This window comes from Grampus griseus (assembly GCF_964374135.1).
Source record: "Grampus griseus genome assembly, chromosome: 8".
Taxonomy (NCBI): Eukaryota; Metazoa; Chordata; class Mammalia; order Artiodactyla; family Delphinidae; genus Grampus; species Grampus griseus.
In genome coordinates, this window is record NC_139002.1 from 99,644,516 (window position 1) to 99,671,673 (window position 27,158).

General features: G+C 40.6%; 1 protein-coding gene across 2 annotated transcripts in view; it reads right to left on the reverse strand.

Moving 5' to 3' along the window:
- Window positions 1-25,039, reverse strand: part of PATL1 (PAT1 homolog 1, processing body mRNA decay factor) — a 36,768-nt gene extending 11,729 nt beyond the window's left edge. Inside the window, exons 1-12 of one of the 2 annotated variants that reach the window (XM_082659487.1) lie at window positions 24,997-25,039; window positions 22,913-23,024; window positions 14,830-15,047; window positions 14,446-14,526; window positions 13,655-13,849; window positions 12,617-12,718; window positions 12,099-12,188; window positions 11,657-11,877; window positions 10,180-10,269; window positions 1,475-1,655; window positions 844-967; window positions 276-373 (exon numbers count right to left, since the gene is read on the reverse strand). In XM_082659487.1, coding sequence (XP_082515613.1) covers window positions 276-373; window positions 844-967; window positions 1,475-1,655; window positions 10,180-10,269; window positions 11,657-11,877; window positions 12,099-12,188; window positions 12,617-12,718; window positions 13,655-13,849; window positions 14,446-14,526; window positions 14,830-15,047; window positions 22,913-23,024; window positions 24,997-25,011 — 1,527 coding nt within the window. In that variant the 5' untranslated portion in view covers window positions 25,012-25,039. Of the gene's footprint in view, window positions 1-275; window positions 374-843; window positions 968-1,474; window positions 1,656-10,179; window positions 10,270-11,656; window positions 11,878-12,098; window positions 12,189-12,616; window positions 12,719-13,199; window positions 13,276-13,654; window positions 13,850-14,445; window positions 14,527-14,829; window positions 15,048-22,912; window positions 23,025-24,996 lie in introns of those variants that run through there. The other variant, XM_082659488.1, reaches the window with a different exon arrangement.
- Between the last annotated feature and the right edge of the window lie 2,119 nt (window positions 25,040-27,158).

Consider the following 27,158-nt stretch of genomic DNA (forward strand, 5'->3'; position numbering starts at 1 on the left):
AACCCACACATAAACTGAACACACAGATAGGCAAGAGGTAGTTGCACAATGCAGTGGAAGATGAGGATATCATAGGAAAATCTTAAAACACAGAGAAAATCATAGTTTTAAAAACTGGAGTCAATAGCTGATGCTGCCTGCAGCCAGACTGACCTAGTTCAAAGGCTCCTGCCACCCCGGTCCCGCCTGGCTGCCTTAGGATTCCAATCCACTGACCCCCAAAGAAGTGGTGATGACCCAGACTTTTTTAAACACACAATTCTACAGACACTTACATCATCCTCACTCCGAGATGTCACAACAGCATCAATCATTTTTCGGGGATTATTCACACTAGAGACAGTAAGCTTTCCCAAAGAGCCCTCAAACTGCACTGCAGGGACAAAAAATTTCCAACAAATAAAAACTCAGAAATGCAGGCAGACAGCTTTCAAAGAAGATCTTTATATTCTCTATTCTTTACACAGAGCCTAACAATTTACTACAAAAATCTATGTATTATCTAAAGCAATCTCTTATCAACATCTATCCTTTCCCATTTTTTGGGTTGTAATAATAAATAAAACTCTGAAGTATTTCCCCCTTATCTATTTTATGGGCACTAGAAATTATAACAGGTTTTAAAAAGTCATGGAATCTCAAGTAGAAAAGGATCTAAAAGGCCATGTGTCAAACCATTCACTCCATGCTTGAATAAGGCTGACCTGTGCATTTGTCAAGGACAATGATACTTTACACATCAGTTTCACACATCTCTATCCAATCATCTTTACAGTTATTTTTATTCTATCCTATCAGCAGCACCACATCTCTCCATTATGGCTGTGGGGATAAGGACCTCACCTGGCTTATAAGCGTGCTCCAGTTTGGCCACCTGAGGGGTAATGAGCTTGGTGCGCTCCTTTTTTGGGCCATCACCTTGCACTTCTTCAGCGGCTGACAGTTTCTCCAGTTTTTCAAAATAATTCTACCACATGAGAAGATGATTTCAGTTGCAACAAGCACAGAATATGGTCTCTCTTTATCATGAAATAATTAACTTATACTAGTGGTAACAACACTACTTGTACTCTATAAATATATTGATCTTTAATTTTTGTTAGATTGCTATGAATTTACTTTATCAAAAAATCCCAGCCTTCAAAATAATCATCAATGGAAATATCTTTAAAGTTAGACTGCCAATATTCTTCATTGAAAGAACCAGATTATTGATGCCGAAAAGATTTGAAAATATTGGTCTGAGAGCCTCCGTAGGTAAGAAATAAAAGGCATTTATGCAAACCTTTGAGTGAATAGTGGGACAGGTTCTTCAGCTTGAAAAGAGGACAGAATTTGCTTAGTCAATTCTTATCCACTTGAAGACTACCTCAAAAGAAAATTCTAGCAATATTTATTTCTACCAATATTTAAATGAGTACCTTCAGGGTAAGGGACTAAACTATTATCCTCAAAACTAGCACAGAGTACTTACCTGGTAATAAAAATCATCCAGGTAGGGATCAGTGCTTTGCAGCTGCACCATCTGGATTTTAGAGACCCAATCCTTTTCTCGCTGCAACATGAGATTGGCATATGGATCCTTTCGGAGATGATCCTGATGACTGCTCCGGTGACTTCCTCTATCTCCTGCACCATTGAGATTCCGATGCTGACTGAAAAAGAAATACATGCCACATTCACTCCAAGTGGATACATGAATTATGCCTTGTAACAGCACTGCAGTAAACCAGGCCAATTGAAAAAAAGGTTCCCCTTTGCTTCTGTTAAAAGAGGAGTGAAAAAGAATCGAATCTTAACAGAATTTGAAAGGAAAGAGCTGTGCAACACGTAATTAAGGAGATAAAACTAAGATCCAAGTGCCTTACCATAAGCTAAGCACTTTCACCTATGGACTTTTGTATAAGCCCCACAATAACCCTACGAGGTAATAAGGTAGATTTATTTTCTCCACGTAAGACAACAAGCCGAGGCCAAAGGAGATCAAGTAGCTAGCCTAAAGCAGGATACCAGGCAGCAGAGTGAGAGATTGTGAACACATGCCAATTTGACCCCAAGTCTATATACTTTTAAAAAAACTTGATGAAAATCATGACATACTTCAAACATATAGAAAAGCCCAGCAAATACTATTAAAAAAAATCCATTTACTCACCATCTAGACTTAATGAAAAAAAATTGTTTGGTCAAATTTGCTTCAGACTTTTAAAAAGTAATATTAAAGTAATACAGTGTGACATTTACAGTTGAAGGCCCACCTATACCCTCCAGATCACGGTTTCCACCTTCCCTTCCTTCCTATAGGAACCACTATCCTGACTTTGTTATGCAACCTCCATGAAATGTTTTTATACTTTTATTACTTGTACATCTACTTTTAAATATTATACAGTGTTATTCCATTTTACATAACTGGTACTAGACATACAGTTCTGCTCCTTGTTTCTTATTCAACATTATGCCTTTCATATTTATCCATGTTGATGATAACATACACAGGCATATACTGAAAAGTAGAACTGCTAGGATGCAGCGTATCCACATTATCAATCTTATTATTTATTGCCAAATTCTCTCTCAAAAGGCTGTGCATGCCATTCCTGCCAACAATGACAGTTGAGACACTTCACGTTTTGCCTGAGGATATAAAATGGTTATCTAATTTGCATTCTTCTGATTACAAGTGAATCTGAAAAATCTTTTCACTTTTATGAGCCATGTACATTTCCTCTATTGAAAATTACATGTTTGTGTTTGATGCCTTTTGTTACACAGAAGTTTAATATATTTTTGAAATTTTATTAAAATACTTTTAAACTGCTTTATTAAGTGATAACTGATATACAAAGAACTGCACATATTTAATGTGTACAAATTGGTAAGTTTGGACATATGCAAACATTTGTGTTATCACCATAAACAAAGTAACGGACATATCCAACACCTACTCCTCGTGTCCCTTTCTTTCTCTTTTTTTGGTGGTGGTAAGAACACTTAACATGAGATCTACACTCTTAAATTCTGAAGTACATAATACCATAATGTTAACTGCAGGCACAAGAAGTTTCATATTTTAACAGTCTAATGTATTAATCTTTTCCTTTATGGTTTGTACTTTTTGTGTCTGAAGAGTCCATATTGGTTTTTTCCCCCTGAAAAAAATATTCTGGAATTTTTTTGAAAGAAAAAATAAATTACACACAAAGAACCATAAAATGAAAGGTTGAAAAAACCCCTCAAAATTATGTTTAATTCTCTTATTTTATATATAAGAATGGTGATAGAATGTAAGCTCCATGAAGGCAAGGGTTTGATATGTCTTGTTCTTCTTTCAATCCCCAAAACTGACTACAGTGCCTGGTACACAGCTGAGGTCACATATATAAATATATATTTGAATGAGGATTAAACAGAGGCAAAGATAAAGAGTGACTGTTGGCTTTACGTAAGACCCAAATGTAATGCTAGAGACTATATTCAAGATTATGTCTGAGCTGAGATGGTCAACAAAAGGTAGTTAAAAGTATGGTAAGAACTTGGTAAGCAGTGAATATAAAATGTTGATTCCGCACCCCCCAGATCTAAATTGTACTTCAGAATTATAGTAACTTGGAAATAAGTTGATAAGCTCTTGTCATTTATAGCTTGTGCATTGGTATGCAGGCAGGTATTAAATCTAATAACATAATTTAAAGTTCAGGGCTCCGGTTTTCGGAAGGTGGAAATGGATGGAGGACACTCCCTCTTGTGAGAGCACCGGAATCACAACTAACTGCTGAACAATCATCGACAGGAAGACACTGGAACTCACCAAAAAAGATATCCCGTGTCCAAAGACAAAGGAGAAGCTGCAGTGAGACGGTAGGAGGGGTGCAATCACAATCAAATCAAATCAAACCCACAACTGCTGGGTGGCTGACTCACAAACTGGAGAACACTTATACCACAGAAGTCCACCCACTGGAGTGAAGGTTCTGAGCCCCACGTCAGGCTTCCCAACCTGGGGGTCTGGCAACGGCAGGGGGAATTCCCAGAGAATCAGACTTGGAAGGGTAGCGGGATTTGATTGCAGGACTTCAACAGGACTGGGGGAAATAGAGACTCCACTCTTGGAGGGCACACACAAAGTAGTGTGCGCATCAGAACCCAGGGGAAGGAGCAGTGATGCCACAGGAGACTGAACCAGACCTACCTGCTAGTGTTGGAGGGTCTCCTGCAGAGAGGCTGGGGGTGGCTGTGGCTCACCGTGGGGACAAGGACACTGGCAGCAGAAGTTCTGGGAAGTACTCCTTGGCGTGAGCCCTCCCAGAGTCCACCATTAGTCCCACCAAAGAGTGGGTAGGCTCCAGTGCTGGGTCGCCTCAAGCCAAACAACCAACAGGGAGGGAACCCAGCCCCACCCATCAGCAGACAAGTGGATTAAAGTTTTACTGAGCTCTGCCCACCAACACAACAGCCAGCTCTACCCACCACCAGTCCCTCCCATCAGGAAGCTTGCACAAGCCTCTTAGATAGCCTCATCCACCAGAGGGCAGACAGCAGAAGCAAGAAGAACTACAATTCTGCAGCCTGTGGAAGGAAAACCACGTTCACAGAAAGACAAAATGAAAAGGCAGACGACGTGGTACCAGATGAAGGAACAAGATAAAACCCCAGAAAAACAACTAAATGAAGTGGAGATAGGCAACCTTCCAGAAAAAGAATTCAGAATAATGATAGTGAAGATGATCCAGGACCTCGGAAAAAGGATGGAGGCAAAGATTGAGAAGATGCAAGAAATGTTTAACACAGACCTAGAAGCATTAAAGAACAAATACCTGGAAGAATTAAAGAACAAACAAACAGACATGAACAATACAATAACTGAAATGAAAAATACAACGGAAGGAATCAATAGCAGAATAACTGAGGCAGAAGAAAGGATAAGTGACCTGGAACCCAGAATGGTGGAATTCACTGCCGTGGAACAGAATAAAGAAAAAAGAATGAAAAGAAATGAAGACAGCCTAAGAGACCTCTAGGACAACATTAAATGAACCAACAATTGCATTAGGGGTCCCAGAAGAAGAGAGAGAGAAAGGATCCGAGATGAAGAGATTATTTGAAGAAATTATAGTCAAAAACGTCCCTAGGGCTTCCCCGGTGGCGCAGTGGTTGAGAGTCCGCCTGCCGATGCAGGGGACACGGGTTTGTGCCCCGGTCCGGGAAGATCCCACATGCCACGGAGCGGCTGGGCCCGTGAGCCATGGCCGCTGAGCCTGTGCGTCCGGAGCCTGTTGCTCCACAACGGGAGAGGCCACAGCAGTGAGATGCCCGCATACCGCAAACAAAACAAAACAAAACAAACAAACAAACAAAAAACACGTCCCTAACATGGGAAAGGAAACAGCCACCCAAGTCCAGGAAGCACAGAGTCCCAGGCAGGATAAACTCAAGGAGGAACATGCCAAGACACATAGTAATCAAATTGACAAAAATTAAAGAAAAATTATTGAAAGCAACAAGGGAAAAATGACAAATAACATACAAGGGAACTCCCATAAGGTTACCAGCTGATTTCTCAGCAGAAACTCTACAAGCCAGAAGAGAGTGGCCCGATATATTTCAAGTGATGAAAGAGAAGAACCTACAACCAAGATTACTCTACCCAGCAAGGATTTCATTCAGATTCAATGGAGAAATCAAAAGCTTTACAGACAAGGAAAAGCTAAAAGAATTCAACACCACCAAACCAGCTCTACAACAAATGCTAAAGGAATTTCTCTAAGTGGGAAACACAAGAGAAGAAAAGGACCTACAAAAACAAACCCATAACAATTAAGAAAATGGTAACAGGAACATACATATCAATAATTACCTTAAACGTGAATGGATTACATGCTCCAACCAAAAGACACAGGCTCGCTGAACGGATACAAAAACAAGACCCATATATATGCTGTCTACAAGAGACCCACTTCAGACCTAGGGACACATACAGACTGAAAGTGAGGGGATGGAAAAAAGATATTCCATGCAAATGGAAATCAAAAGAAAGCTGGAGTAGCAATACTCATGTCAGATAAAATAGACTTTAAAATAAAGAATGTTACAAAAGAGAAGGACACTACATACTGATCAAGGGATCAATCCAAGAAGAAGATGTATCAATTATAAATATATATGCACCCAACATAGGAGCACCTCAATACATAAGGCAAATGCTAACAGCTATAAAAGAGGAAATTGACAGTAACACAATAGTGGGGGACTTTAACACCTCAATTACACCAATGGACAGACCATCCAGACAGAAAATTAATAAGGAAACACAAGCTTTAAATGACACAACAGACCAGATAGATTTAATTGATATTTATAGGACAATCCATCCCAAAACGGCAGATTACACTTTCTTCTCAATGCACATGGAACAATATCCAGGATAGATCACATCTTGGGTCACAACTCAAGGCTCAGTAAATTTAAGAAAATTGAAATCATATCAAACATCTTTTCCGACCACAACCCTATGATATTAGAAATCAATTACAAGGAAAAAAACATAAAAAACGCAAACTTATGGAGGCTAAACAATACATTACTAAATAACCAAGAGATCACTAAAGAAATCAAAGAGGAAATAAAAAAATACCTAAAGACAAATTACAGCGAAAACACGACAATCCAAAACCTATGGGATGCAGCAAAAGCAGTTCTAATAGGGAAGTTTATAGCAATACAATAAGCCTACCTCAAGAAACAAGAAAAATCTCAAATAAACAATCTAACCTTACACCTAAAGGAACTAGAGAAAGAAGAACAAACAAAACCCAAAGTTAGCAGAAGGAAAGAAATCATAAAGATCACAGCAGAAATAAATGAAATAGAAACAAAGAATACAGTAGCAAAGATCAATAAAAACGAAAAGCTGGTTCTTTGAGAAGGTAAACAAAATTGACAAACTTTTAGCCAGACTCATCAAGCAAAAGAGGGAGAGGGCTCAATAAAATCAGAAATGAAAAAGGAGAAGTTACAGCAGACACTGCAGAAATATAAAGCATCATAAGAGACTACTACAAGCAACTCTATGGACAACCTGGAAGAAATGGACAAATCCTTAGAAAGGTATAACCTTCCAAGACTGAATGAGGAAGAAATAGAAAACATCAACAGACCAATCACAAGTAATGAAATTGAAACTGTGTTTAAAAATCTTGCAACAGGGCTTCCCTGGTGGCGCAGTGGTTGAGAGTCCGCCTGCCGATGCAGGGGACACGGGTTTGTGCCCTGGTCCGGGAAGATCCCACATGCCGCAGAGCGGCTGGGCCCGTGAGCCATGGCCACTGAGCCTGTGCGTCCGCAGCCTGTGCTCCGCAACGGGAGAGGCCACAACAGTGAGAGGTCCGCGTACCGCAAAAAAAAAAAAAAAAAAAAAATTCCAACAAACAAAAATCCAGGACCGGATGGCTTCACAGGTGAATTCTATCAAACATTTAGAGAACAGCTAATACACATCCTTCTCAAACTCTTCAAAAAAACTGCAGAGGAAGGAACACTCCCAAACTCATTCTATGAGGCCACCATCACCCTGATACCGAAACCAAAGATACTAAAAAAAAAGAAAATTACAGACCAATATCACTCATGAATATAGATGCAAAAATCCTCAACAAAATACTAGCAAACAGAATCCAACAACACATTAAAAGGATCATACACCATGATCAAGTGGGATTTATCCCAGGGATGCAGGATTCTTCAATGTACGCAAAACAATCAATGTGATGCACCATATTAACAAATTAAAGAATAAAAACCATATGCTCATCTCAATAGATGCAGAAAAAGCATTTGACAAAATTCAACACTCATTTATGATAAAAAGTCTCCAGAAAGTGGGCACAGAAGGAACCTACCCCAACATAATAAAAGCCATATACGACTAACCCACAGCAAACATCATTCTCAATGGCGAAAATCTGAAAGCATTTCCTCTAAGATCAGGAGCAAGACAAGGATATCCACTCTCGCCACTATTATTCATCACAGTATTGGAAGTCCTAGCCACAGCAATCAGGGAAGAAAAAGAAATAAAAGGAAATTGGAAAAGAAAAAGTAAAACCATCCCGTCCCTGGTGCCAACGACATGATACTATACGTAGAAAATCCTAAAGACGCTACCAGAAAACTACTAGAACTAATCAATGAATTTGGTAAGGTTGCAGGATACAAAATTAATGCACAGAAACCTCCTGCATTCCTACACACTAACAATGAAAGATCAGAAAGAGAAATTAAGGAAACAATCCCATTTACCATCCCACAAAAAGAATAAAATGCCTAGGAATAAACCTACCTAAGGAGGTAAAAGACCTGTACTCAGAAAACTGTAAGACACTGATGAAAGAAATCAAAGATGACACAAACAGATGGAGAGATATACCATGTTCTTGGATTGGAAGAAGCAATATCGTGAAAATGACTATACTACCCAAAGCAATATACAGATTCAATGCAATCCCCATCAAATTACCAATGGCATTCTTCACAGAACTAGAACAAAAAATTTCACAATTTGTACGTAAACACAAAAGACCCCGAATAGCCAAATCAATCTTGAGAAAGAAAAACGGAGCTGGAGGAATCAGCCTCCCTGACTTCATACTACAAAGCTACAGTAATCAAGACAATATGGTACTGGCACAAAAACAGATACATAGATCAATGGAACAGGATAGAAAGCCCAGAGATAAACCCACACACTAATCCATGACAATGGACAAAAGACAGTCCCTTTAATAAGTGGTGCTTGGAAAAGTGGACAGCTTCATGTAAAAGAATGAAATTAGAACACTCCCTAACACCATACACAAAAATAAACTCAAAATGGATTAGACACCTAAATGTAAGACTGGACACTATAAAACTCACAGAGGAAAATGTAGGAAGAACACTCTTTGACATGAATCACAGCAAGATCTTTTCTGATCCACCTCCTAATGGAAATAAAAACAAAAATACACAAATGGGACCTAATGAAACTTACAAGCTTTTGCAAAGCAAACTACAAACAAGATGAAAAGACAACCCTCAGAATGGGAGAAAATATTTGCAACAAATCAATGGACAAAGGATTAATCTCCAAAATATATAAACAGCTCATGCAGCTCAATATTAAAAAAACAACCCCATCCAAAAATGGGCAGAAGACCTAAATAGACATTTCTCCAAAGAAGACATACAGATGGCCAAGAAGCACGTGAAAAGCTGCTCAACATCACTAATTATTAGGGAAATGCAAATCAAAACTACAATGAGGTATCATCTCATACCAGTTAGAAAGAGCATCATCAGAAAATCTACAAACAACAAATGCTGGAGAGAGTGTGGAGAAGAGAGAACCCTCTTGCACTGTTGGTGGGAATGTAAATTGATACAGCCACTATGGAGAACAGTATGGAGGTTTCTTAAAAAACTAAAAATAGAATTACCATATGATCCAGCAATCCCACTCCTGGGCATATACCCAGAGAAAACCATATTTAAAAAGACACATGCACCCCAATGTTCACTGCAGCACTATTTACAATAGCCAGGTCATGGAAGCAACCTAAATGTCCACCGACAGACGAATGGATAAAGAAGATGTGGCACATATATACAATGGAGTATTACTCAGCCATAAAAAGGAATGAAATTGGGTCATTTGTAGAGATGTGGATGGATCTAGAGACTGTCATACAGAGTGAAGTAAGTCAGAAAGAGAAAAACAAGTATCGTATATTAATGCATATATGTGGAACCTAGAAAAATGGTACAGGTGAACCGGTTTGCAGGGCAGAAACAGACACACAGATGTAGAGAACAAACATATGGACAAGGACACCAAGGGGGGAAAGTGGCGGGGAAGGGTGGTGGTGGCGGGATGAATTGGGAGATTGGGATTGACATGTATACACTAATATGTATAAAATAGATACCTAATAAGAACCTGCTGTATAAAACATAAGTAAAATTCAAAAATTCAAAAAAAAAGAAGAATTTGTGCAGTTGAAACATAAAATAACAGCATATATGATCTGACTTAACCAGTTAAAATAAGTGCAATACTGATTACATTTACTTAAAAAGTAAACTAAATCAGTCAAAAATGAAAGCTAAATTAAGAAACCACAAAGGAGTAGGATAAGTACTTACTTCCTATTCTGTTGCTGTCTCTGATGCAAGAGTCGACGGTGCTGTGGATGAAGGTGGGTTGTGTCTGGTCTAAACATTGGGGCCTGTGATCTAAACAAAAAGGGAAAAGATGTGCAATTCTGTCATCCTGATGACTTGAAGTTTTTAACAATGTGGTCAGTACAGGATAACTTCATACAGGTTCACCCAAGGGAATGCTAAAGTCTATTCTAAGATCTTTCAGAAGGAAGACGCCACTGTATTTTTATGTCTTCCACAAAAGCCAATTCTCAACTCCTAAGAGGACAATCATAAAATTAGAATGAATCAGCAGTAAAGCAGTTTAACTCTTTTTCTTTTTGCTCCTGTTAAAGAGAAGTCTCTAATAGATTTAATGTACTTAGTTTCAAGTATTTGGGAATGACATTGAAACATATATGTGTGATAGTTAATTTTATATGTTAGCTTGGCTAAGCTGGCCAGTTGTTTGGACAATCACTCAACTAGATGTTGCTGTGAAGGCATTTTGCAGATGCGACTAACATTTGCAATTAGTTGACCTTAAGAAAAAAAGAGATGACCCTCGATAATGTGGTTGGGGCTTGCCCAATCAGTTGAAAGGAAAACATGTTTCCCAGGGAAGGAATTTTGCCTCAAGACTAGAACAGGGAAGTCCTGACTGAATTTCCAGCCTGCCCACCTGCCCTACAAATTCAGACTCAAGGTTGCAACCTCAGCTCCTACCAAAATGTCCAGCCTGCTGGCCTGCCCTATGCATTCTGGACTTGCCAGCCCCACAATCATGCAAGCCAATTCCTTTCAGTAAATTTCTTCTTTACTTATTTATCTATATCCTACTGGTTCTGCTGCTCTGGAGAATCCTAACTGATACAATACGATATGTAATAAAACACAATTTCACTGAAGCAGGAACTTAAACCCCTCTTGTTATAAAATCACAGTGGAAGCAAGCAACTAGCTAGCACTGAGATTAGCTGACAACTCAACATCTGTATCTCTGTTCCCTTTTTTTTCTTTTTGGCTGAGCCGTGCAGCTTGCAGAATCTTAGTTCCCCAACCAGGCACTGAACCCAGGTCATGGCAGTGAAAGCACCGAATCCTAACCATTGGACCGCCAGGGAACTTCCTCTCTGTTCCTTAGTGTATGATAATTCTTGTTAAATGACAAACACTTCGTGCATACGTAAGTATGTGTGTGTTTGTAAAATAAGTGAGACACAAGAAACTTCAGGAGAAATAAAAAAGGTGATTAGTAATGTGCAAATGTACACAGGAAGCATGTGACTGGAGGGAAATGTGATTCATAAGAAAGCCTGGAGACGGTCAAACATTTCTGTGTTTGGCAACGTGAGGATCAAATAACATCTCAAAATATATCACTTGCAAATATCAACAGACTTCTATGTTACAGCACTAAACGTCAATGATCAGGAGGCTTAGATGACAATGGATAAACGGAGGCAACTGTTTTGTGTACCTTAGGTTTTGCAGGTGAGGCCCTGGGCCAGGAGGGTGCTGCTGAGGAGGAGGCGGTGTAGCAGGGGCTGGAGCACTAAAGAAGGCACGGAAGCCTGGTGCTGGGGGAAGCATCTGCCCAACTCGCCCTTGCAGCAACTTGGGATTCATGGCAGCAAGTGGACTACCAACAAATCCAGGGACCCGTGCAAACTGGCTGGGAGACATCCGTCCAGGCTGTAGCTACAAGAGGCACAAGATCTTAGATTCAGTTGATCAGCAAGTCCCCTTACTTTTATCCACAGAAAAGTGAATACTGCTTCCATCAGTAACTTTGTTTGAGAAAGTAAAGGAAAAAATAAGAGGCGGCAGTGACTGATTAACAGCAAAAAAGGGGGTTATCAGCTAGTGAACCATTGGAAAGTGAGAAAGCTCTTTAAGGGCTGAGCTAACCCTAGGCTTACCTGTGCTCCTCCAAGAAGCTGCGCTCTCTGGAGGGGGCTGAGAACAGGAGGAACACTAGGAGGGAAAGGGTGACCCAGTAGGGAAGAGTTCTAAAAAAAAAAAAAAATTATATTTATACCATGAAAAAACGTAAATAACAGGGGAACTCAATAGAAATACAGAATTAACTTAGATAGAAAAACTCTCAAATTGTAGAGCTGAGCTGTCCACTGAAGGAATATGAAAGAGTAATGCCAGAAGTTAGAAAGCACTATGATCATGTAACGTGAAAGAGAAAGAAGTAGAATGAGGGACTATAATAGCAAGAAACCGGATCATGTCAAGTTTAGATTTTTAAGATAAGAAAAGAGTTAAGGTAAGAAATAGCTGAACATGATGAACTATGTCTTCTGACCCGGGGACTATAAGATCCAGAAATTCAAGTATGGAGATTATAAAAAACATGTAAGATTTAGGAGATGTCTATATACTAGGCAGTGATCAGAAAATATTTTCATTAGATTGTAAAGTGACATACCGGGACACTGCAGAGCTGGTTTGGAGACATCCTCTCACCGTAGGGAGCAGGATAGCGTGGTGGCATTGGGGGTCGAACATGGACAGGCTTCGGACACAGAACCTATCAGGACAAACATATATACAACTACACTCAGTGAAGTCAGTTTTTCCTCTACCTATTCTTCCTCCCCTCGAGTACCGGCAGAGACACAGAACTCAATGCAAAGCCCTACTTCTAAGCAAATTGCTATGGCTTTGGTCCACATACAGAACCTTTGGTCACTTCCTCTCACAAATATCAAGCAATGTGCCACTTTTAACTGAGGAAGATTTAGCTAATTCTCCAGTTATCCCCACCCTTCCATGCTATCTGAGGGAGGTACCAGCAGATATTCTGACTTGCAAATTCTCTCCAAGAGGATATATTTTGGTAGCAGTGAGGGAGATGGAATGATAAGAAAGCTGGAGGATTAACTAAGTCCTATTCTGAAGTCCCTATGATATGGCCGCCATGCTCAGCTCTTTCGTGTACGTTGTGACTCCACCATTTCATAGGATATTGAGCCTAACTAGGCCATACCAATACCACCCTCCCCCCATACCTTCCAAATTGGCCTTCCTTTTCAGCTGCTGGTTTCAGGTGGAGGAAAGTCTATGGAACAGGACTGCACAGGCTCTAGGGAAAGCAGGGATATCTTAAAGGTAAAAAGGGATGTGGACAATGCTGTGTGTTCCCACTCCCCCCAGCTTTCAGTTACCTCTCTGCCAATGTTTTGGGCAGCCAGCAAAACACTTTAAAAAGGACATTTACACTAAATGTGGTTCACTACCCTTTTTCTCCCCCAATTAAAAGGCAGCAGCAACAGTAGTAGCACCAGCAATGGGCATTGGGGAATGTGTCTCTTATTTGTACTACCTTTTCCTCTAATTGGCTACTTTTCTTTCTAATCTAATGCCTACCCCAAACTTCCACCCTCCTCCCAGCATCACCAATTTCCCAAATAATTTTGCCCAGATTCCCAATATCCTGGGCTGAGTGCCTGTTAATGAGAGGTACCTGTTGGTTGAAGCTGGGTACAGCCATCTGCTTAGGTGGGGTGCCTATGGGGACAGCTCTAACAGGAGGACTCCCAATGATAGGCGAAGTTGACCGCCTCGGTAATGCACGCTCAGAAACGTCCCGATCATCTTCTGGGCCCTGTGGGGGCCTCTGAGGCAAGGCATATTCTAACACAGACACTGTAGGCATTTCCTAATTGAGGAAGTAGTGTTAAAAAAATTAGCTACCTTGAAATGTTTTAATAACCTTTACAGATGCCAGATATCTTGAGAAATTATTTAAAAATTTTTCATTTAGTTTTATTTCACATCCAGTAAAAATGTTACCCTCTTTAGTGTATAGCATTAAATTTTGATAAATGCAGAGAGTCCTGGATCTATCACCAAAATCAAGACACATAAGTTTTATTACTCCCCAAACTTCCTTTGTATTGTTCCTCTGTAGTCAACCTCTCCTACCGCCCCCAACCACTGGCAAACACTGATCTGTTCTCTGTCCCTATAGTTTTGCCTAAAAATGACTTTAAGTAATTCAGATCATAAGCTGTCAAATTTTGAGTCCCAATGGCTCCTTTCAACCATTTCAAAGAAAGCACAGTCAAGTGAGCATTACCACAGAGTCTGGGGGAGGGCACAGTCAACAGGTCCAGCTATGGGTGCTGGCGACATAATCAACGTTAAGACCGGCAGAGGATATACATCCATACATTGTTCCAGTAAGGAAAGGACAACAACAGGACCCAGCTTTGGGGTATTAGGATTTTTATACAACGAGAAAACGTTTAATACCTGAGCAAGCAGTGGTCCTCGGATTCGCCTCAGAACTTCAGATCCATCCCAGATGCTGGAATTGAGACTTCCTGGTCGGGGCTAACAAAAAAGGAAAACACACACACAAAGTCTAGAAGAGGGCGGGCTCGCTGGGCAACTTACCAGCTTTCGGTGAGCAAAGCTCCCAAAGCGCCTCAACTGCTTGAGAACAGAAACTACAGTGTTCTAGAATCTACCTTATTTCCCGACTTCATCTCTAGAATTGCTATCATCAGGAATTATACTACCAAATTTCTATAGCACATGTAATTCTCTCAGTATAGTAGGTGGAATAAAATAGCCAAGCCCAATACTTTGCTTTAATCATCAGTCTGCTATAGCTCTCAGATCACAGTAACTTACTTGCAACACTGGCCTGGTCTGTACTGCCCTCATGATAGCTGGATCTTCTAGTTCATTTTCAATCACCATCTTACTGAGCCTTTCTGCCAGATTCTCCTCATGATCACCCAACAAGTCCATCTCATCCCTTTCTCCATTGCCTGTTTGTTCATTAACCGCCACGGGTAGCTTTTCTTCCAATTCAGCCAGGCGCTCATGTGCTTCCTGCCAATCATCATCTATAAGGAAATCATAAAAAAGAAACAGAGTTCATATTGGAATAAAAAAGTTTTATAAAATTCTTCTGTTATCCATCTAGAGTCATGAAATAAGGTTTAAACTAAGGGGCACATTTAAAGTGGGCTTTGCACTATTGAGAACAACTAACATCCTACCAGGAATAAACTCAGACTTTTGGAGTAATAGCTTAATACATTAGCAACGATGTGCAAACTATATTCTGAAACCAATTTCTAAGTTGGTGATATAGTACAACCTGTTGGTTTGAGATTCTGTGATATTTCAGGCAAAAACTCGCGCTAGCGTACAACTTTCTCTTAGGTAAGTGTCATCTTCTTTACAAGCTTTTAAATCCATTCGTGTCATTCAATTAGTATTTTTTGAGCATCTATTATGTGACAGACATTGTTTTAGGTGCATGGGGTACATTGGTGTACAAAACAGACAAGGATCCCTGCCCTCCTGTGGCTTTTTAAGCAGGGAAGAGACAGATAATAGATAATGAACGTAACGAATAAGTAAATTAGATACTATATTAGAAGATGATATGCTACAGGAATACGGTGAAAAGAAGCAAATTGAAAACTTTAACTAGGATGGTCAGAGGTATGTCTCATTGAGAAGGTGACATTTGAGCAAAATATCAAGAATAAGTTAGCCATGTGGATATCTAGGAGAAGAGTGCCTCAGGCAGAGGGACAGTCAGTAAAAAGGCCTTAAGATGAGAGACTGACGATTTTGAGAAGCAGCAAGGACTGTGCTTGGATTGGAATGAACAGGGGTGAAGAGGAGAAGAAAAATGAGGTCGAAGTGGGAGAGCTCCTACAGGGCCTTTAGGGCCACTCTGAAGTGGGGCCGCTGGAGGTTCGGATGTGGCTTGACTTTTTGAAAGAATCACTCTGGCTGCTGTGTTGAAAACAGATTTGCAGAGAAGGGGGTAACACTATTGGAAGCATGGAGGCCTGTTAGGAGGCTACTACAAGTATGCCACAGGAAAGGTGAGGGTGACTTGGACCAGCGTCGGTCCTCTTCTGCTTTAACTGTCTATTTCTACATACTACTATATAATCTGTAGCACTGGCACTAGGTTATTTTGTTGTTTTTTGTTTTTTATGCTGACACAGCATTGTTTTTGGGTCCAGCTATAGCACAGATGAAAATCTTCAGAACCTTCTATCGGCTTCTCTAGAACCAGACCTTACTTCCGTCACTTCTCTCATTCCAGTTCTCCTCGACCTCAGCGCTCATCATGCCCTTCTGACTCCATCATAAAAGCTCTACTACTTTGCTCCTTTCAGCGTTCAAATTCAGATACCTTTCCCTCCTAACTGAAGCTTTCCCTAAATAATCTTTTCATTTTAATTCTACCTTCACCTCATTTGAACATGCACTACTTTCTAACCCACCAAAACCCCATGTATTCTTTTGTAAATGTTATATATTTTTATTCTTATTTTAGTTTTGTTTTGTATGTCCTGCAAAATTCAAAACAGAGAGATAACAGGTAATTACTAACATAAAAACACAGAATTCTGAAAAAGTGTCCTTAATGACAATCCTCCCCATATTTTTCTATATACCTCATTTAAAGAAAGCAGAAGGAAGAAGTGGGAGCACCACGACAAGAAAAAAAGAAAAAAAAAAGTGCCTGGTATATACTAAGAGTGTAATTAATGGTAGCCACTTAAAAAAAGATTTAGACTTTCTGAAGGGCTCATATGCAACTTGTTAAAATACATGTTTGTTAAAAAAATTTAAACATTACACAAATATGTAACTTAGAAAGTGAAAGTTCCCCATAATTCTTCAGGTATGTTAAATTTTTTAAAGTGGGAACACATAACTACTGATAATATCATCTCATTCTTTTTCATACCTATATAAGATTCTACTCTACTAATAAAGTAATTTAACTTATCCCTTACTGATGGAAATTTGGATTATTTGCAATTTTTAATTTATTTATTGAAGTATAGTTGATGTACAACATTACATTAGTTTCAGATGTATAACAAATTTAAGTAGCCTAAGTCCCTTTCAGGGTCAGATTATAAACATTTAAAATTGCTACTTTTATTATATAACAATGTATCATATAACATTAGTGATCCAAAAAAAAAACAAGGTAAGGGATTTCCCTAGCGGTCCAGTGGTTAAGACTCCATGCTCCCAATGCAGGGGGCACGGGTTCAGTCCCTGGTCAGGGAACTAAGATCCCGCATGCCGCGGCCAAAAAACAAAAAAAACGAGGTAAGTGGGACTCCCAAATTTATAATTTGTATGATCAGAACCACCGTCTAGCCTTTGAGCACTGCGGTAGATGTGAATGTACTACTTGTGATAAAGGGAAAAATCTACTTTAGATGAAAATTACAGCACTAATTTAAATTATCAGCTATTTAAAAAATATGCTTAAAGAACAGTGTAATTAAAAATCAATTGTGATATTAATATTTGTATCATCTTTGCTAAGGAAGAGTAAGCTAAGCATGTTTTGAAGGACTAACTGCTTTTTGCAATTTTACTGACTCAACAATGCCGGGGGAAAAAAAAAGGGAGTCTATAATCCTGAATTAAGGGATTTTTTTAAACATTTATTTCCCAAATTTAAGAAACTGATTTGTTAAGATTGATTCTAATGCAAAAGAGTTCTAATTTGCATTGATTTCATTCACTTCTCATAATCCTATTTACTAACTTTACTAGGTCCCACCAAAGATGATAATCTATTTGTCCTTAATAATTAATTTAAAAAATGCTGGTTAAGTAGCCATATTCTGTGAGAAAGGCTCTGTTGTGAATTGTTACTTTTTCAAACATGTAAGCAAAGAAACCTATGCCACAGAACACCATCATGTTCATTTTAGATATTTCTTGCTCTTGCGAAAAATCATCTGAAACAGTAATGTCAGAGATCACACGTCCTTAGTATAAAAGGATACCTCACTCTGTATCTTTTTCAAATGACCTAAAAACATACTTAGATATGCCAATGCTTGACCTCAACCCACACTGATCAAAATGATAAAGGGTAGGGGAAAAAAATAACAGAGAAATGAAGGGAAAGAGATAACTGTTTTCCTTGAACTAATTAACCTATACCCTGAGGTGGGTTACTGAATTCCTGGCTGCTTTTATAAATGCATGCTTGCTGTGGTAATTCCCCTCAAGTCTGTCTCAGAGATATTTGTTTCTGAATAAAAACAAAATGAACAGGAAGTAGAGGTGATTTAATTTTAGAGCAATCTCAGTCCCTAAAGATTTTAGCAGCTATCAATAAAAAGGAAGTAGAAAGAATGGGGAGCCCTTCCATGTGGAGGCAGGAGATTCCCAAAGATCCCCCAGAGACTGTTAAAACATAACTGGTAGCTTACATTGACTGTATTTATAGTTACTTAACATCTCTGGCATTTTCCTTCTTCATTTGTTAACATGAGGATAATAATAGTACCTACCTTGCAAGGCTGCTACGAGGATTAACAATATACATGAAACACTCAGAATGGTCCCTAGCACATAATAAGCACCTTGTAAGTGTAAGCTTTTATTTTTAGAGAACAAGTTGAGATTACTGTGGCCCATTTACTGCTCAAAGATGATGCAAACATTTTTCCATGCAGAAGACAGTGACTAGTTTCTTAAGGAAAGGTGACATCAGAGCATCTGTAGCCAGTGACTTAAAATAACTACTGTACTAACAGGTATTACTCAAGATACTCACTCCTTGAGTTAAAAACCAACAAACCAAAATGTATGTCATAGGTCTGACATTTTATCTCCTGGTTTAAATTCTCTACACCAGCTGTATATCCACCTTTAGAAGTATATTAAACAAGTCACAGGTTGACTTAGAAAGCAATTTTCTTTTTATAAACCCGTATAGTATTTATATCAAGATGAGGAACTAAGGTTTTAACTTCACAATTCAAGTATATTATACTCTCAACGGAAAGGGCTCACACTGGGAAATCTTTTCTCCATTATAAACTTTGTTGACCAAGAAGTCCTTAATCATCCTTGTGCCTCAGGGTACAAAATGGGCTAACCATATGCTACTTCACTGCCTTTACTTTTTTTTTTTTTTTTTTTGCACGGTACGAGGGCCTCTCACTGTTGTGGCCTCTCCCGCTGTGGAGCACAGGCTCCGGATGCGCAGGCTCAGCGGCCATGGCTCATGGGCCCAGCCGCTCCATGGCATGTGGGATCTTCCCGGACCGGGGCACGAACCCGTGTCCCCTGCATCGGCAGGCGGACTCTCAACCACTGCGCCACCAGGGAAGCCCAACTGCCTTTACTTTTTATCACCTGTTCTTTTACTGTGTAACCCTAGGGGCTTTTTCATTTTCCATCACATAAAATGCAGTTCTGCACACTCTAAAATTCTTTTAAGGCAATACTTTCCTCATCTTGTGAGAAACATAGGAACTCAGAAAAAAAGACTGTCTAGCACTCTGGAAGTCAATGAGAAGGCCAAACTATTCCTCTTCTGTCCAGGTTAAAAACTGAGGACATTTACTATGCTGGCTAACCTCAACATACTTCATTTTAATAAATTTCATTTTAACACAGATGAATTTGCTAAAAAATGGTAACATTCAGTACAATATTTTAAGAGAAAAAGAGCTCCAGAAACAAGCACACACTGTTTATAGCTTCTATTGTATTCTATAGGTTTTTACTAAAGTTTCAAATATAATTTGCACTTCACATCAGTTCCCTGCTTTCGTCATTCTATTCTATGTCCCTTTCCCTGTGATCTCCATGGATAGAGAACAGCATCTGAGATCATGTCATCCTCTTGGACAATCTCATCCCCTAAACTATGGCTGTAATCCAAAAGGTCTTCGGTTCCCTTCTGTAATAAGCCTAGCTTCTACCTTAAATGCTTCTCTTGCTGCTTCCAAAAGCAGCAGTTTTAGCTCTTCAAGGAATTCTGTAAACCCTGATTGAAAACAGTATACTCTTTCATTTTTGCCAGTTCATTCAACTCAGTCTAAGCTTAAATAAACTTAAGCTGTTTAGGTCAGTGCAAAACCAGTAACCAGTACAACTATTTTATTTTATTTTTGGCTGCATTGGGTCTTTGTTGCTGCACCTGGGCTTCCTCTAGTTGCGGCGAGCAGGGGTTACTCTTTGTTGCAGTGTGCGGGCTTCTCACTGTGGTGGCTTCTCTTGCTGTGGAGCACGGGCTCTAGGCGGGCGAGCTTCAGTAGTTGTGGCGTGCAGGCTCAGTAGTTGTGGCGCACAGGCTTAGCTGCTCAACAGCATGTGGGATCTTCCCCGACCAGGGATTGATCCCATGTCCCCTGCATTGGCAGGTGGATTCTTAACCCCTGCGCCACCAGGGAAGTCCTAATACAACATTTTTAAGACCTCTCATTTGTTTTTGATATTGAACATTTTAGGGTTACCCACTACTGATAAATTTCCTCTTCTTATTACTTAACTTGAATATTTGAAATCCCACATATTCACAGATCCCAACATAAATGTGGTCATTGCTGCTTTTCAACACCAACAGTCAAAGCAAAGAGAGTTCCATGGACTCTTACCTATTCATCTTTTTTTTTTCCCAAATGTGTTCATCAAATCTTATTGAAACGGAATGGACAAAATTAAAGCTACAAGATAATATTTTAAAACAATTACAGAAATTATTTTAAAACAATACTAAAACAAAACCCCACAATACTGACAGAATTGTGGTTAAAATGTTACCTCTATACAATGTTTTGGGTTTTTTTTTTAACATCTTTATTGGAGTATAATTGCTTTACAATGATATGTTAGTTTCTGCTGTATAACAAAGTGAATCAGCTATACATAAACATATATCCCCATATCTCCTCCCTCTTGCGTGTCTCTCCCACCCTCCCTATCCCAGCCCTCTAGGTGGATACAAAGCACCAAGCTGATCTCCCTGTGCTATGTGGCTGCTTCCCAGTAGCCATCGGTTTTACATTTGGTAGTGTATATATGTCCATGACACTCTCTCACTTCATCCCAACTTCCCCTTCCCCGTGTCAAGTCCATTCTCTACGTCTGCGTTTTCATTCCTGTCCTGCCCCTAGGTGCTTTAGAACCATTATTTTTTTAGATTCCATATATATGTGTTAGCATATGGTATTTGTTTTTTGTTTTTCTCTTTCTGACTTACTTCACTCTGTATGAGTCTCTAGGTCCATCCACCTCACTACAAATAACTCAATTTCATTTCTTTTTATGGCTGAGTAATATTCCATTGTATATCTGCACCACATCTTCTTTATCCATTCATCTGTCGATGGACACTTAGGTTGCTTCCACGTCCTGGCTATTGTAAATAGTGCTGCAATGAACATTGTGGTACTGCCTCTTTTTGAATTATGGTTTTCTCAGAGTATATGCCCAGTAGTGGGATTGCTGGGTCATATGGTAGTTCTATTTTTAGATTTTTAAGGAACCCCCATACTGCTCTCCATAGTGGCTATATCAATTTACATTCCCACCAGCAGTACAAGAGGGTTCCCTTTTCTCCACACCCTCTCCAGCATTTATTTGTAGATTTTTTGATGATGGCCATTCTGACCAGTGTGAGGTGATACCTTATTGTGGTTTTGATTTGTATTTCTCTAATGATTCGTGATGTTGAGCATCCTTTCATGTGTTTCTTGGCAATCTGTATGTCTTCCTTGGAGAAATGTCTATTTGGTCTTCTGCCCATGTTTGGATTGGGTTGTTTGTTTTTTTGCTATTGAGCTGCGTGACCTGCTTATATATTTTGGAGATTAATCCTTTGTCAGTTGCTTCACTTGCAAATATTTTCTCCCATTCTGAGGGTTGTCTTTTCGTCTTGTTTATGGTTTCCTTTGCTGTGGAAAACTTTTAAGTTTCATTAGGTCCCATTTGTTTATTTTTACTTTCATTTCTCTAGTAGATGGGTCAAAAAGGATCTTGCTGTGATGTATGTCATAGCGTGTTCTGCCTATGTTTCCTCTAAGGGTTTTATAGTTTCTGGCCTTACCTATTCTTTTTTTTTTTTTTGGCTGCACGGGGTATGCGGGATCTTAGTTCCCCGACCAGGGACGAACCTGGGCCCTTGGCAGTGAGAGCAAAGAGTCCTAACCACTGGACCACCAGGGACTTCCCTTACCTATTCATCTTTCCGAAGTACAGTTTAATTTTAACTTATTAGTATACTTGTTCCAGGATCTCTAACTCTCAAACTTTATTATGTAAGCTTGCTCCCTAAACCTTTCATCTCAGTAATTATAACTGTGGCCTCTAGTTTAGTTTGGCTCTTTAATTTTTTAACCACTTCCAACACCAGGAATATTTATCTATACCCAAGGATGAGAAAATTTCACCTGTGCACAACATTTTTCTAACTTATGAAGACTTTCTATCACCAAAATTCTTGGAATAAAAAACTTTATTTATTGAATATACTATAGGGCAATAGCAGGGTCATGCAATATATTATTGATCAACTGAATTTTAAAACATATACATCTGAATCTGAGTTTTCTCCTAGTCCACTAGTTTTCCTTAAGTTCCATGTTCCACAAATAAAAATTTCCTTCTTCTAGGGTTATTTAAACCTTTGTAAAATGTCCACTTCTCTAATCATTTGAATTCCTTATAGTGTCAACTTAGAGCCATAGATCATAAAGCTGGAAGGGACAGGGCTTAGAAAACACTTGGTTTTATAAGTGAGGCAAAAAGAAGCCCAGAGGAGGAGGGTAGATGCTTGGATTGAAGAACAGAACAGTTTGCCAACTTTGTGAATGAGGTTACGCCTACTTAGACAAAAGTACTTATAAAAGAGAGCATTTGAAAACAGCAAGAGGCCAAGATGACATTACAAAAGAAAGATATCACTTACCAACTGCACCTGACCCAAATGTATCATCATTGAATTGATCAATCTCTTCATCTTCCTCTCCCAGGCCCTGAAATGCATCTTCATCTTCATCCAGAGGACAATCCTCCAAAGACTAAAAAAAGAGAAAAAAGAGATCAGCTATTCATGAAGTTCACAACCTCGCTCTAAAAAAATGTTTTTATCTTCCCGATCAACACAATAGCTTCATTATGACTTTTTGTGCACATGGCATTTTTTCTATCCCCCAATTTCCCTGACACTGGAAGACTTCAGTACCTTTTCCTTCAGCTTCTCGTTCCTATTCCTTATTTAACCTCTTCCCCCAAACTTCCATTTCTCTATTTATCAAGAATATAATAACAGCATTTCCTCATGCAACCAAGAAATGAGGCCTGCCAACTTCCTTTCCATCACTGGTTACAATAATAATGACAGGTGAAAATGAACATTTTATTATTTTGCTTGAGTTCTACCTATATTTTTCAACGAAATTCTCATCTTCCTCATATTCATGTCACCTTTTCAACTATTTTATTATTCCCTTTTAAAGCTTTCTCTTCATTTTCCTTTTCCCCTTCTGTTTTCCTACAGATCCAAACTCTGGTGATAAAGGAGAAAGCTAAGTGTTCAATCACAATTAAGTGAACTCTTGAAAAGCTGTGATGTGACAGGTTTAAGTTGTGTCTCTACTCTTTCTTCCAAGTGATACCAACTTGGGCAAGTCACATCCTTTCTGATTAATTCATTCAATACCCCTGAGCATCTATTTTGTCTCAGGCTGTGTTAGCCTCTAAGCCACAATCTCTTAAGTGGTAATGCAGGGACAATACCACCTACCTCAGAAAGTTGTTGTGAGGATCAAATGAGGCAAAGATTTAGGCAAACATTGGGTATTGTTAAACAACGCTAGATATCACCAGTTTAACCACTTAGATGTGTTCTATCTTAAACGTACCCTCCCACCCCCATTTCAGTTTTCAACTGATTTATTTTCCAAGTTTTCTTTTCTTTTGGGAACTTTGCCTACTGCATCTCATCATCTCTCTCCATGTTTACATAAAGGCAGTTTGATCTTGAACCATTCCTATCAAATACCAAGTATATGTGTCCCCAGTTTTCAAAGACTCAGGATCGGAATTCCACACGCTCTCTGAAGTCACATTTCGGATACACCCTGACTGGCTACCTCTTAGCCAGGATGTTCCCAAATGAAAGGTTAGGTCAAACGGCCATCCTACCCATCTTAAGTCTCCCAAACTTACACAAAGCAAGCATGCAACTGCCTCTCCATCACAGGCAACTTCCAGAAGCACTCCCAAATCACAAAGATCTACTTAACCAAATCACTGCTTTTTACACTGGAAAGACTCTTAGGGGTCATCTAAACCAACCCTTTGGTTCTACAAATCCAGAAACCCTGTCCAATGATTAGGAATCGCTAAAGGTCATACAGCGAACCAGTGACACTGTCAGGACTCTCGACTGTTGCTACATACCCGGACCGTCACCAAACCCACGTCCCCCTCCACTCGCCCAGAAGGAACTTCTGCTGGACACGCCCCTTCCCAACTCGGAGTCCTCTTTAGTAAACGGTCTTTGGCCCCAGTCAAAGGGCGAGTCCAGGCCCCCAGGACCTGACGGTCGCCGGTTTGTAAGGGGGTGTGTATAAGTAATTGGAGGGGAGATGGTTCCGGGTCCAGGGCGGGAAACGCGTCTCTGGGCTTTCTCGGGTGAAGCTTCCTCAAGAGCCACCGAGGGTGGGTGCAACGCTCTCTACTCCTCACTCCTCCGGGGGTGGGGGGTGGTCTGGTTAAGGCACGTAAGGGGCCCTCCCCACCCCAAAACATAGGTCAGCTCTCCTCAGTGGCAACTGATAGGACAGTCCCGCCCCCCGAAGCCAGCTCACAGCCCTCGGATTAAACCCGCGACCCCAGACCCAACGCACTCCGTTCGGTCCCGCGGGTCCCGCCGCCCCCCCCCCCTCCCCCCAGGAGCGCTGGACAGACGCGCGGAGGGTGAGGGAGAAAGAGGGGCGCGTGCGGGAGGGAGGGAGGGAGGGGTCACTTCCGGTCGAAACAACTCACCTCGTAGCGGAACATTCTTGGGGGGGGGAGGGAGCGGGGAGGGGAATAGGGGAGGGAGGGAAGAAGCGCTGACTCTGCGGGCTCCTCCGCGCGCGGGTCCTCCACCGGCTCGCGACCCCTGGCCGCCGCCGTACGCCGGAGCGTGCGTGGGAACGTGCGCAGGCGCGCCTCGGGGAGGGCGGCCGCCCCGTTCGGCGCCCGGCGGCGGCGGCTGCGCGGGGACAGATTTGGCGTCCCGCTTCCTAGTTTCAGCGGCGGGAAGGAGGTCCCATGGCGAGACACTGCGCACGCGCCGCCCGTCGGGGGCTTCCTGGCGATCTGGACTTGTAGCTCCGCCTCTGGCTTCTGTGTGCTCGCCCGGCGCTCAGTTTCGAGTCACGAGTTTTCCGTCACCGACGGGGCGGAGAAAAGCCTTGTGATTGTCACAGGGTAAGGCTTTGAAGAGTCCCAGGATTAGCCTGGACTGGGAGAAATGGAGATTCCTAGACTGTTTTGCCAGCGTCCAACACGGTCTTCGCGGGTTTTGCTTGGCACTCCTCACGACATACGATAATGCGCCGAGTGGAGGGGAAAAAATAAAAGTTCAGGTCATTGAAATGGGCAGAATTCGTCGCCACTTTCAGCGGCACGTCACCCGCTGAGTCGACAGCGGGTCAGGGCTATGATTTGTGTGTCTCAAAGTGATGAGGGCGATTAAAAAAAAAAGCCGAATGCATGTTCCGGGAGGTTCCACCAGGGAGGTATTTTTAGGTCCCAGGCGCTCCAGGCAGGTGAAGTGGGAGAGCCAAGAAGGGCAGCACAGCCGTGGGCAGCAAGGTCATCGAGGCTGAGTGCGCCGCTGGGTGACACCACCTGCTTACAGGATCAAGCCCAGAAAAACGTTTGTCCTGGGTGTAAGCCTCGGCAGCCTGCCTCCAGAAGTCTGTTTGGGGGGTTTACCTCCGCTAGCACCTTGCATGCCCTTTCGGCCCTGAACTCTTTCTTTCCCCATAAGGACTAAATTTGGACCACAAAGAATTAATTCGAAGAATTGAGGAGTGGATTTCGCAACTCCTTTCTCGCGGTGTCTTAAAATGCAGCCTCACCTAGGAGTGGCATAAATTCCTTACATGTTAGTATGACCAGATTGATTAATCAGAGTCTGAGTAGTGGAAACTTTGGATTTGGAACTAGAAGTTATGGGTGGGAATCAGTACTTTGTCACTGGCTGTCAGATGTGGAGCAGGTTATCTAAACACGTCTGAGGCTTAAATTCTTTGTAAAATGGGTTTAATGAAACCTGCCTCACAGAGTAGTGGTTCAGTGATGATTCTAATACTACTTCTACTAATGACTGAAGTCTGCCTTATGCCAACCCTGTGAGGTAGGTACTGTTATTTTCCGTATAGATGTGGAACCTGAGGATTAGAGATGTTAATTCATCTATCCTAAACCACCCAGTGGAAAGTGGCAACCAGTTCTCTCTGATTCCAAAAATCCAGTCTCTTAATCACTGTGCCGGTTTTACAAAAGCGAATGTTTGCATGGGCCAGGCCTAAAGCTTAAAGTGGAACAGGCCAAGGATAAGACGATAATTAGCTTTCAAGCATGCATGGAACATTACAAAACCTCCTGTAGTACGGGTAACAGCACAATGACCAAAGAACTGGTGCCACGTAGGCCAAGGGTTGGCAAGTTGTGACCCACAGCCGAATCTGGCCAGCTGCCTGTTTTTGTAAGTAAAGTTTTGTTGGAATACAACCACCCTCATTTTTTTGCGTATTGTCTTTGGTTGCTTTAGGGCAACCAAGGCAGAGTTGTATACTTACAGTGGAGGCCATTTGGCTAGCGAAGCCTGAAATATTTACTGTCTGGCCCTTTACACAAAGAGTTTGCTGATTCCTGATGTTGCAGATCCTGTTTTCTGATCATTATGTTAGAGATCAGAAATTAAAACAAAACAAAACAAAAAAACCTCCGTGCCTCTAATTAATGGACTACTTGAGAAAACATAATGGGAAGCAGAAAATATTTAGAACTGAATGATAAACTTATTAACGTATAAAGACTTTTAGGATACAGCTAAAGCAGTTTATATAAGAAAATAGGAAAGCTTGAATATAAATGCACTATAGGATAATTTTAAAGAAAAGATAAGGAAAGAAATAATACAGAGAAGGAAA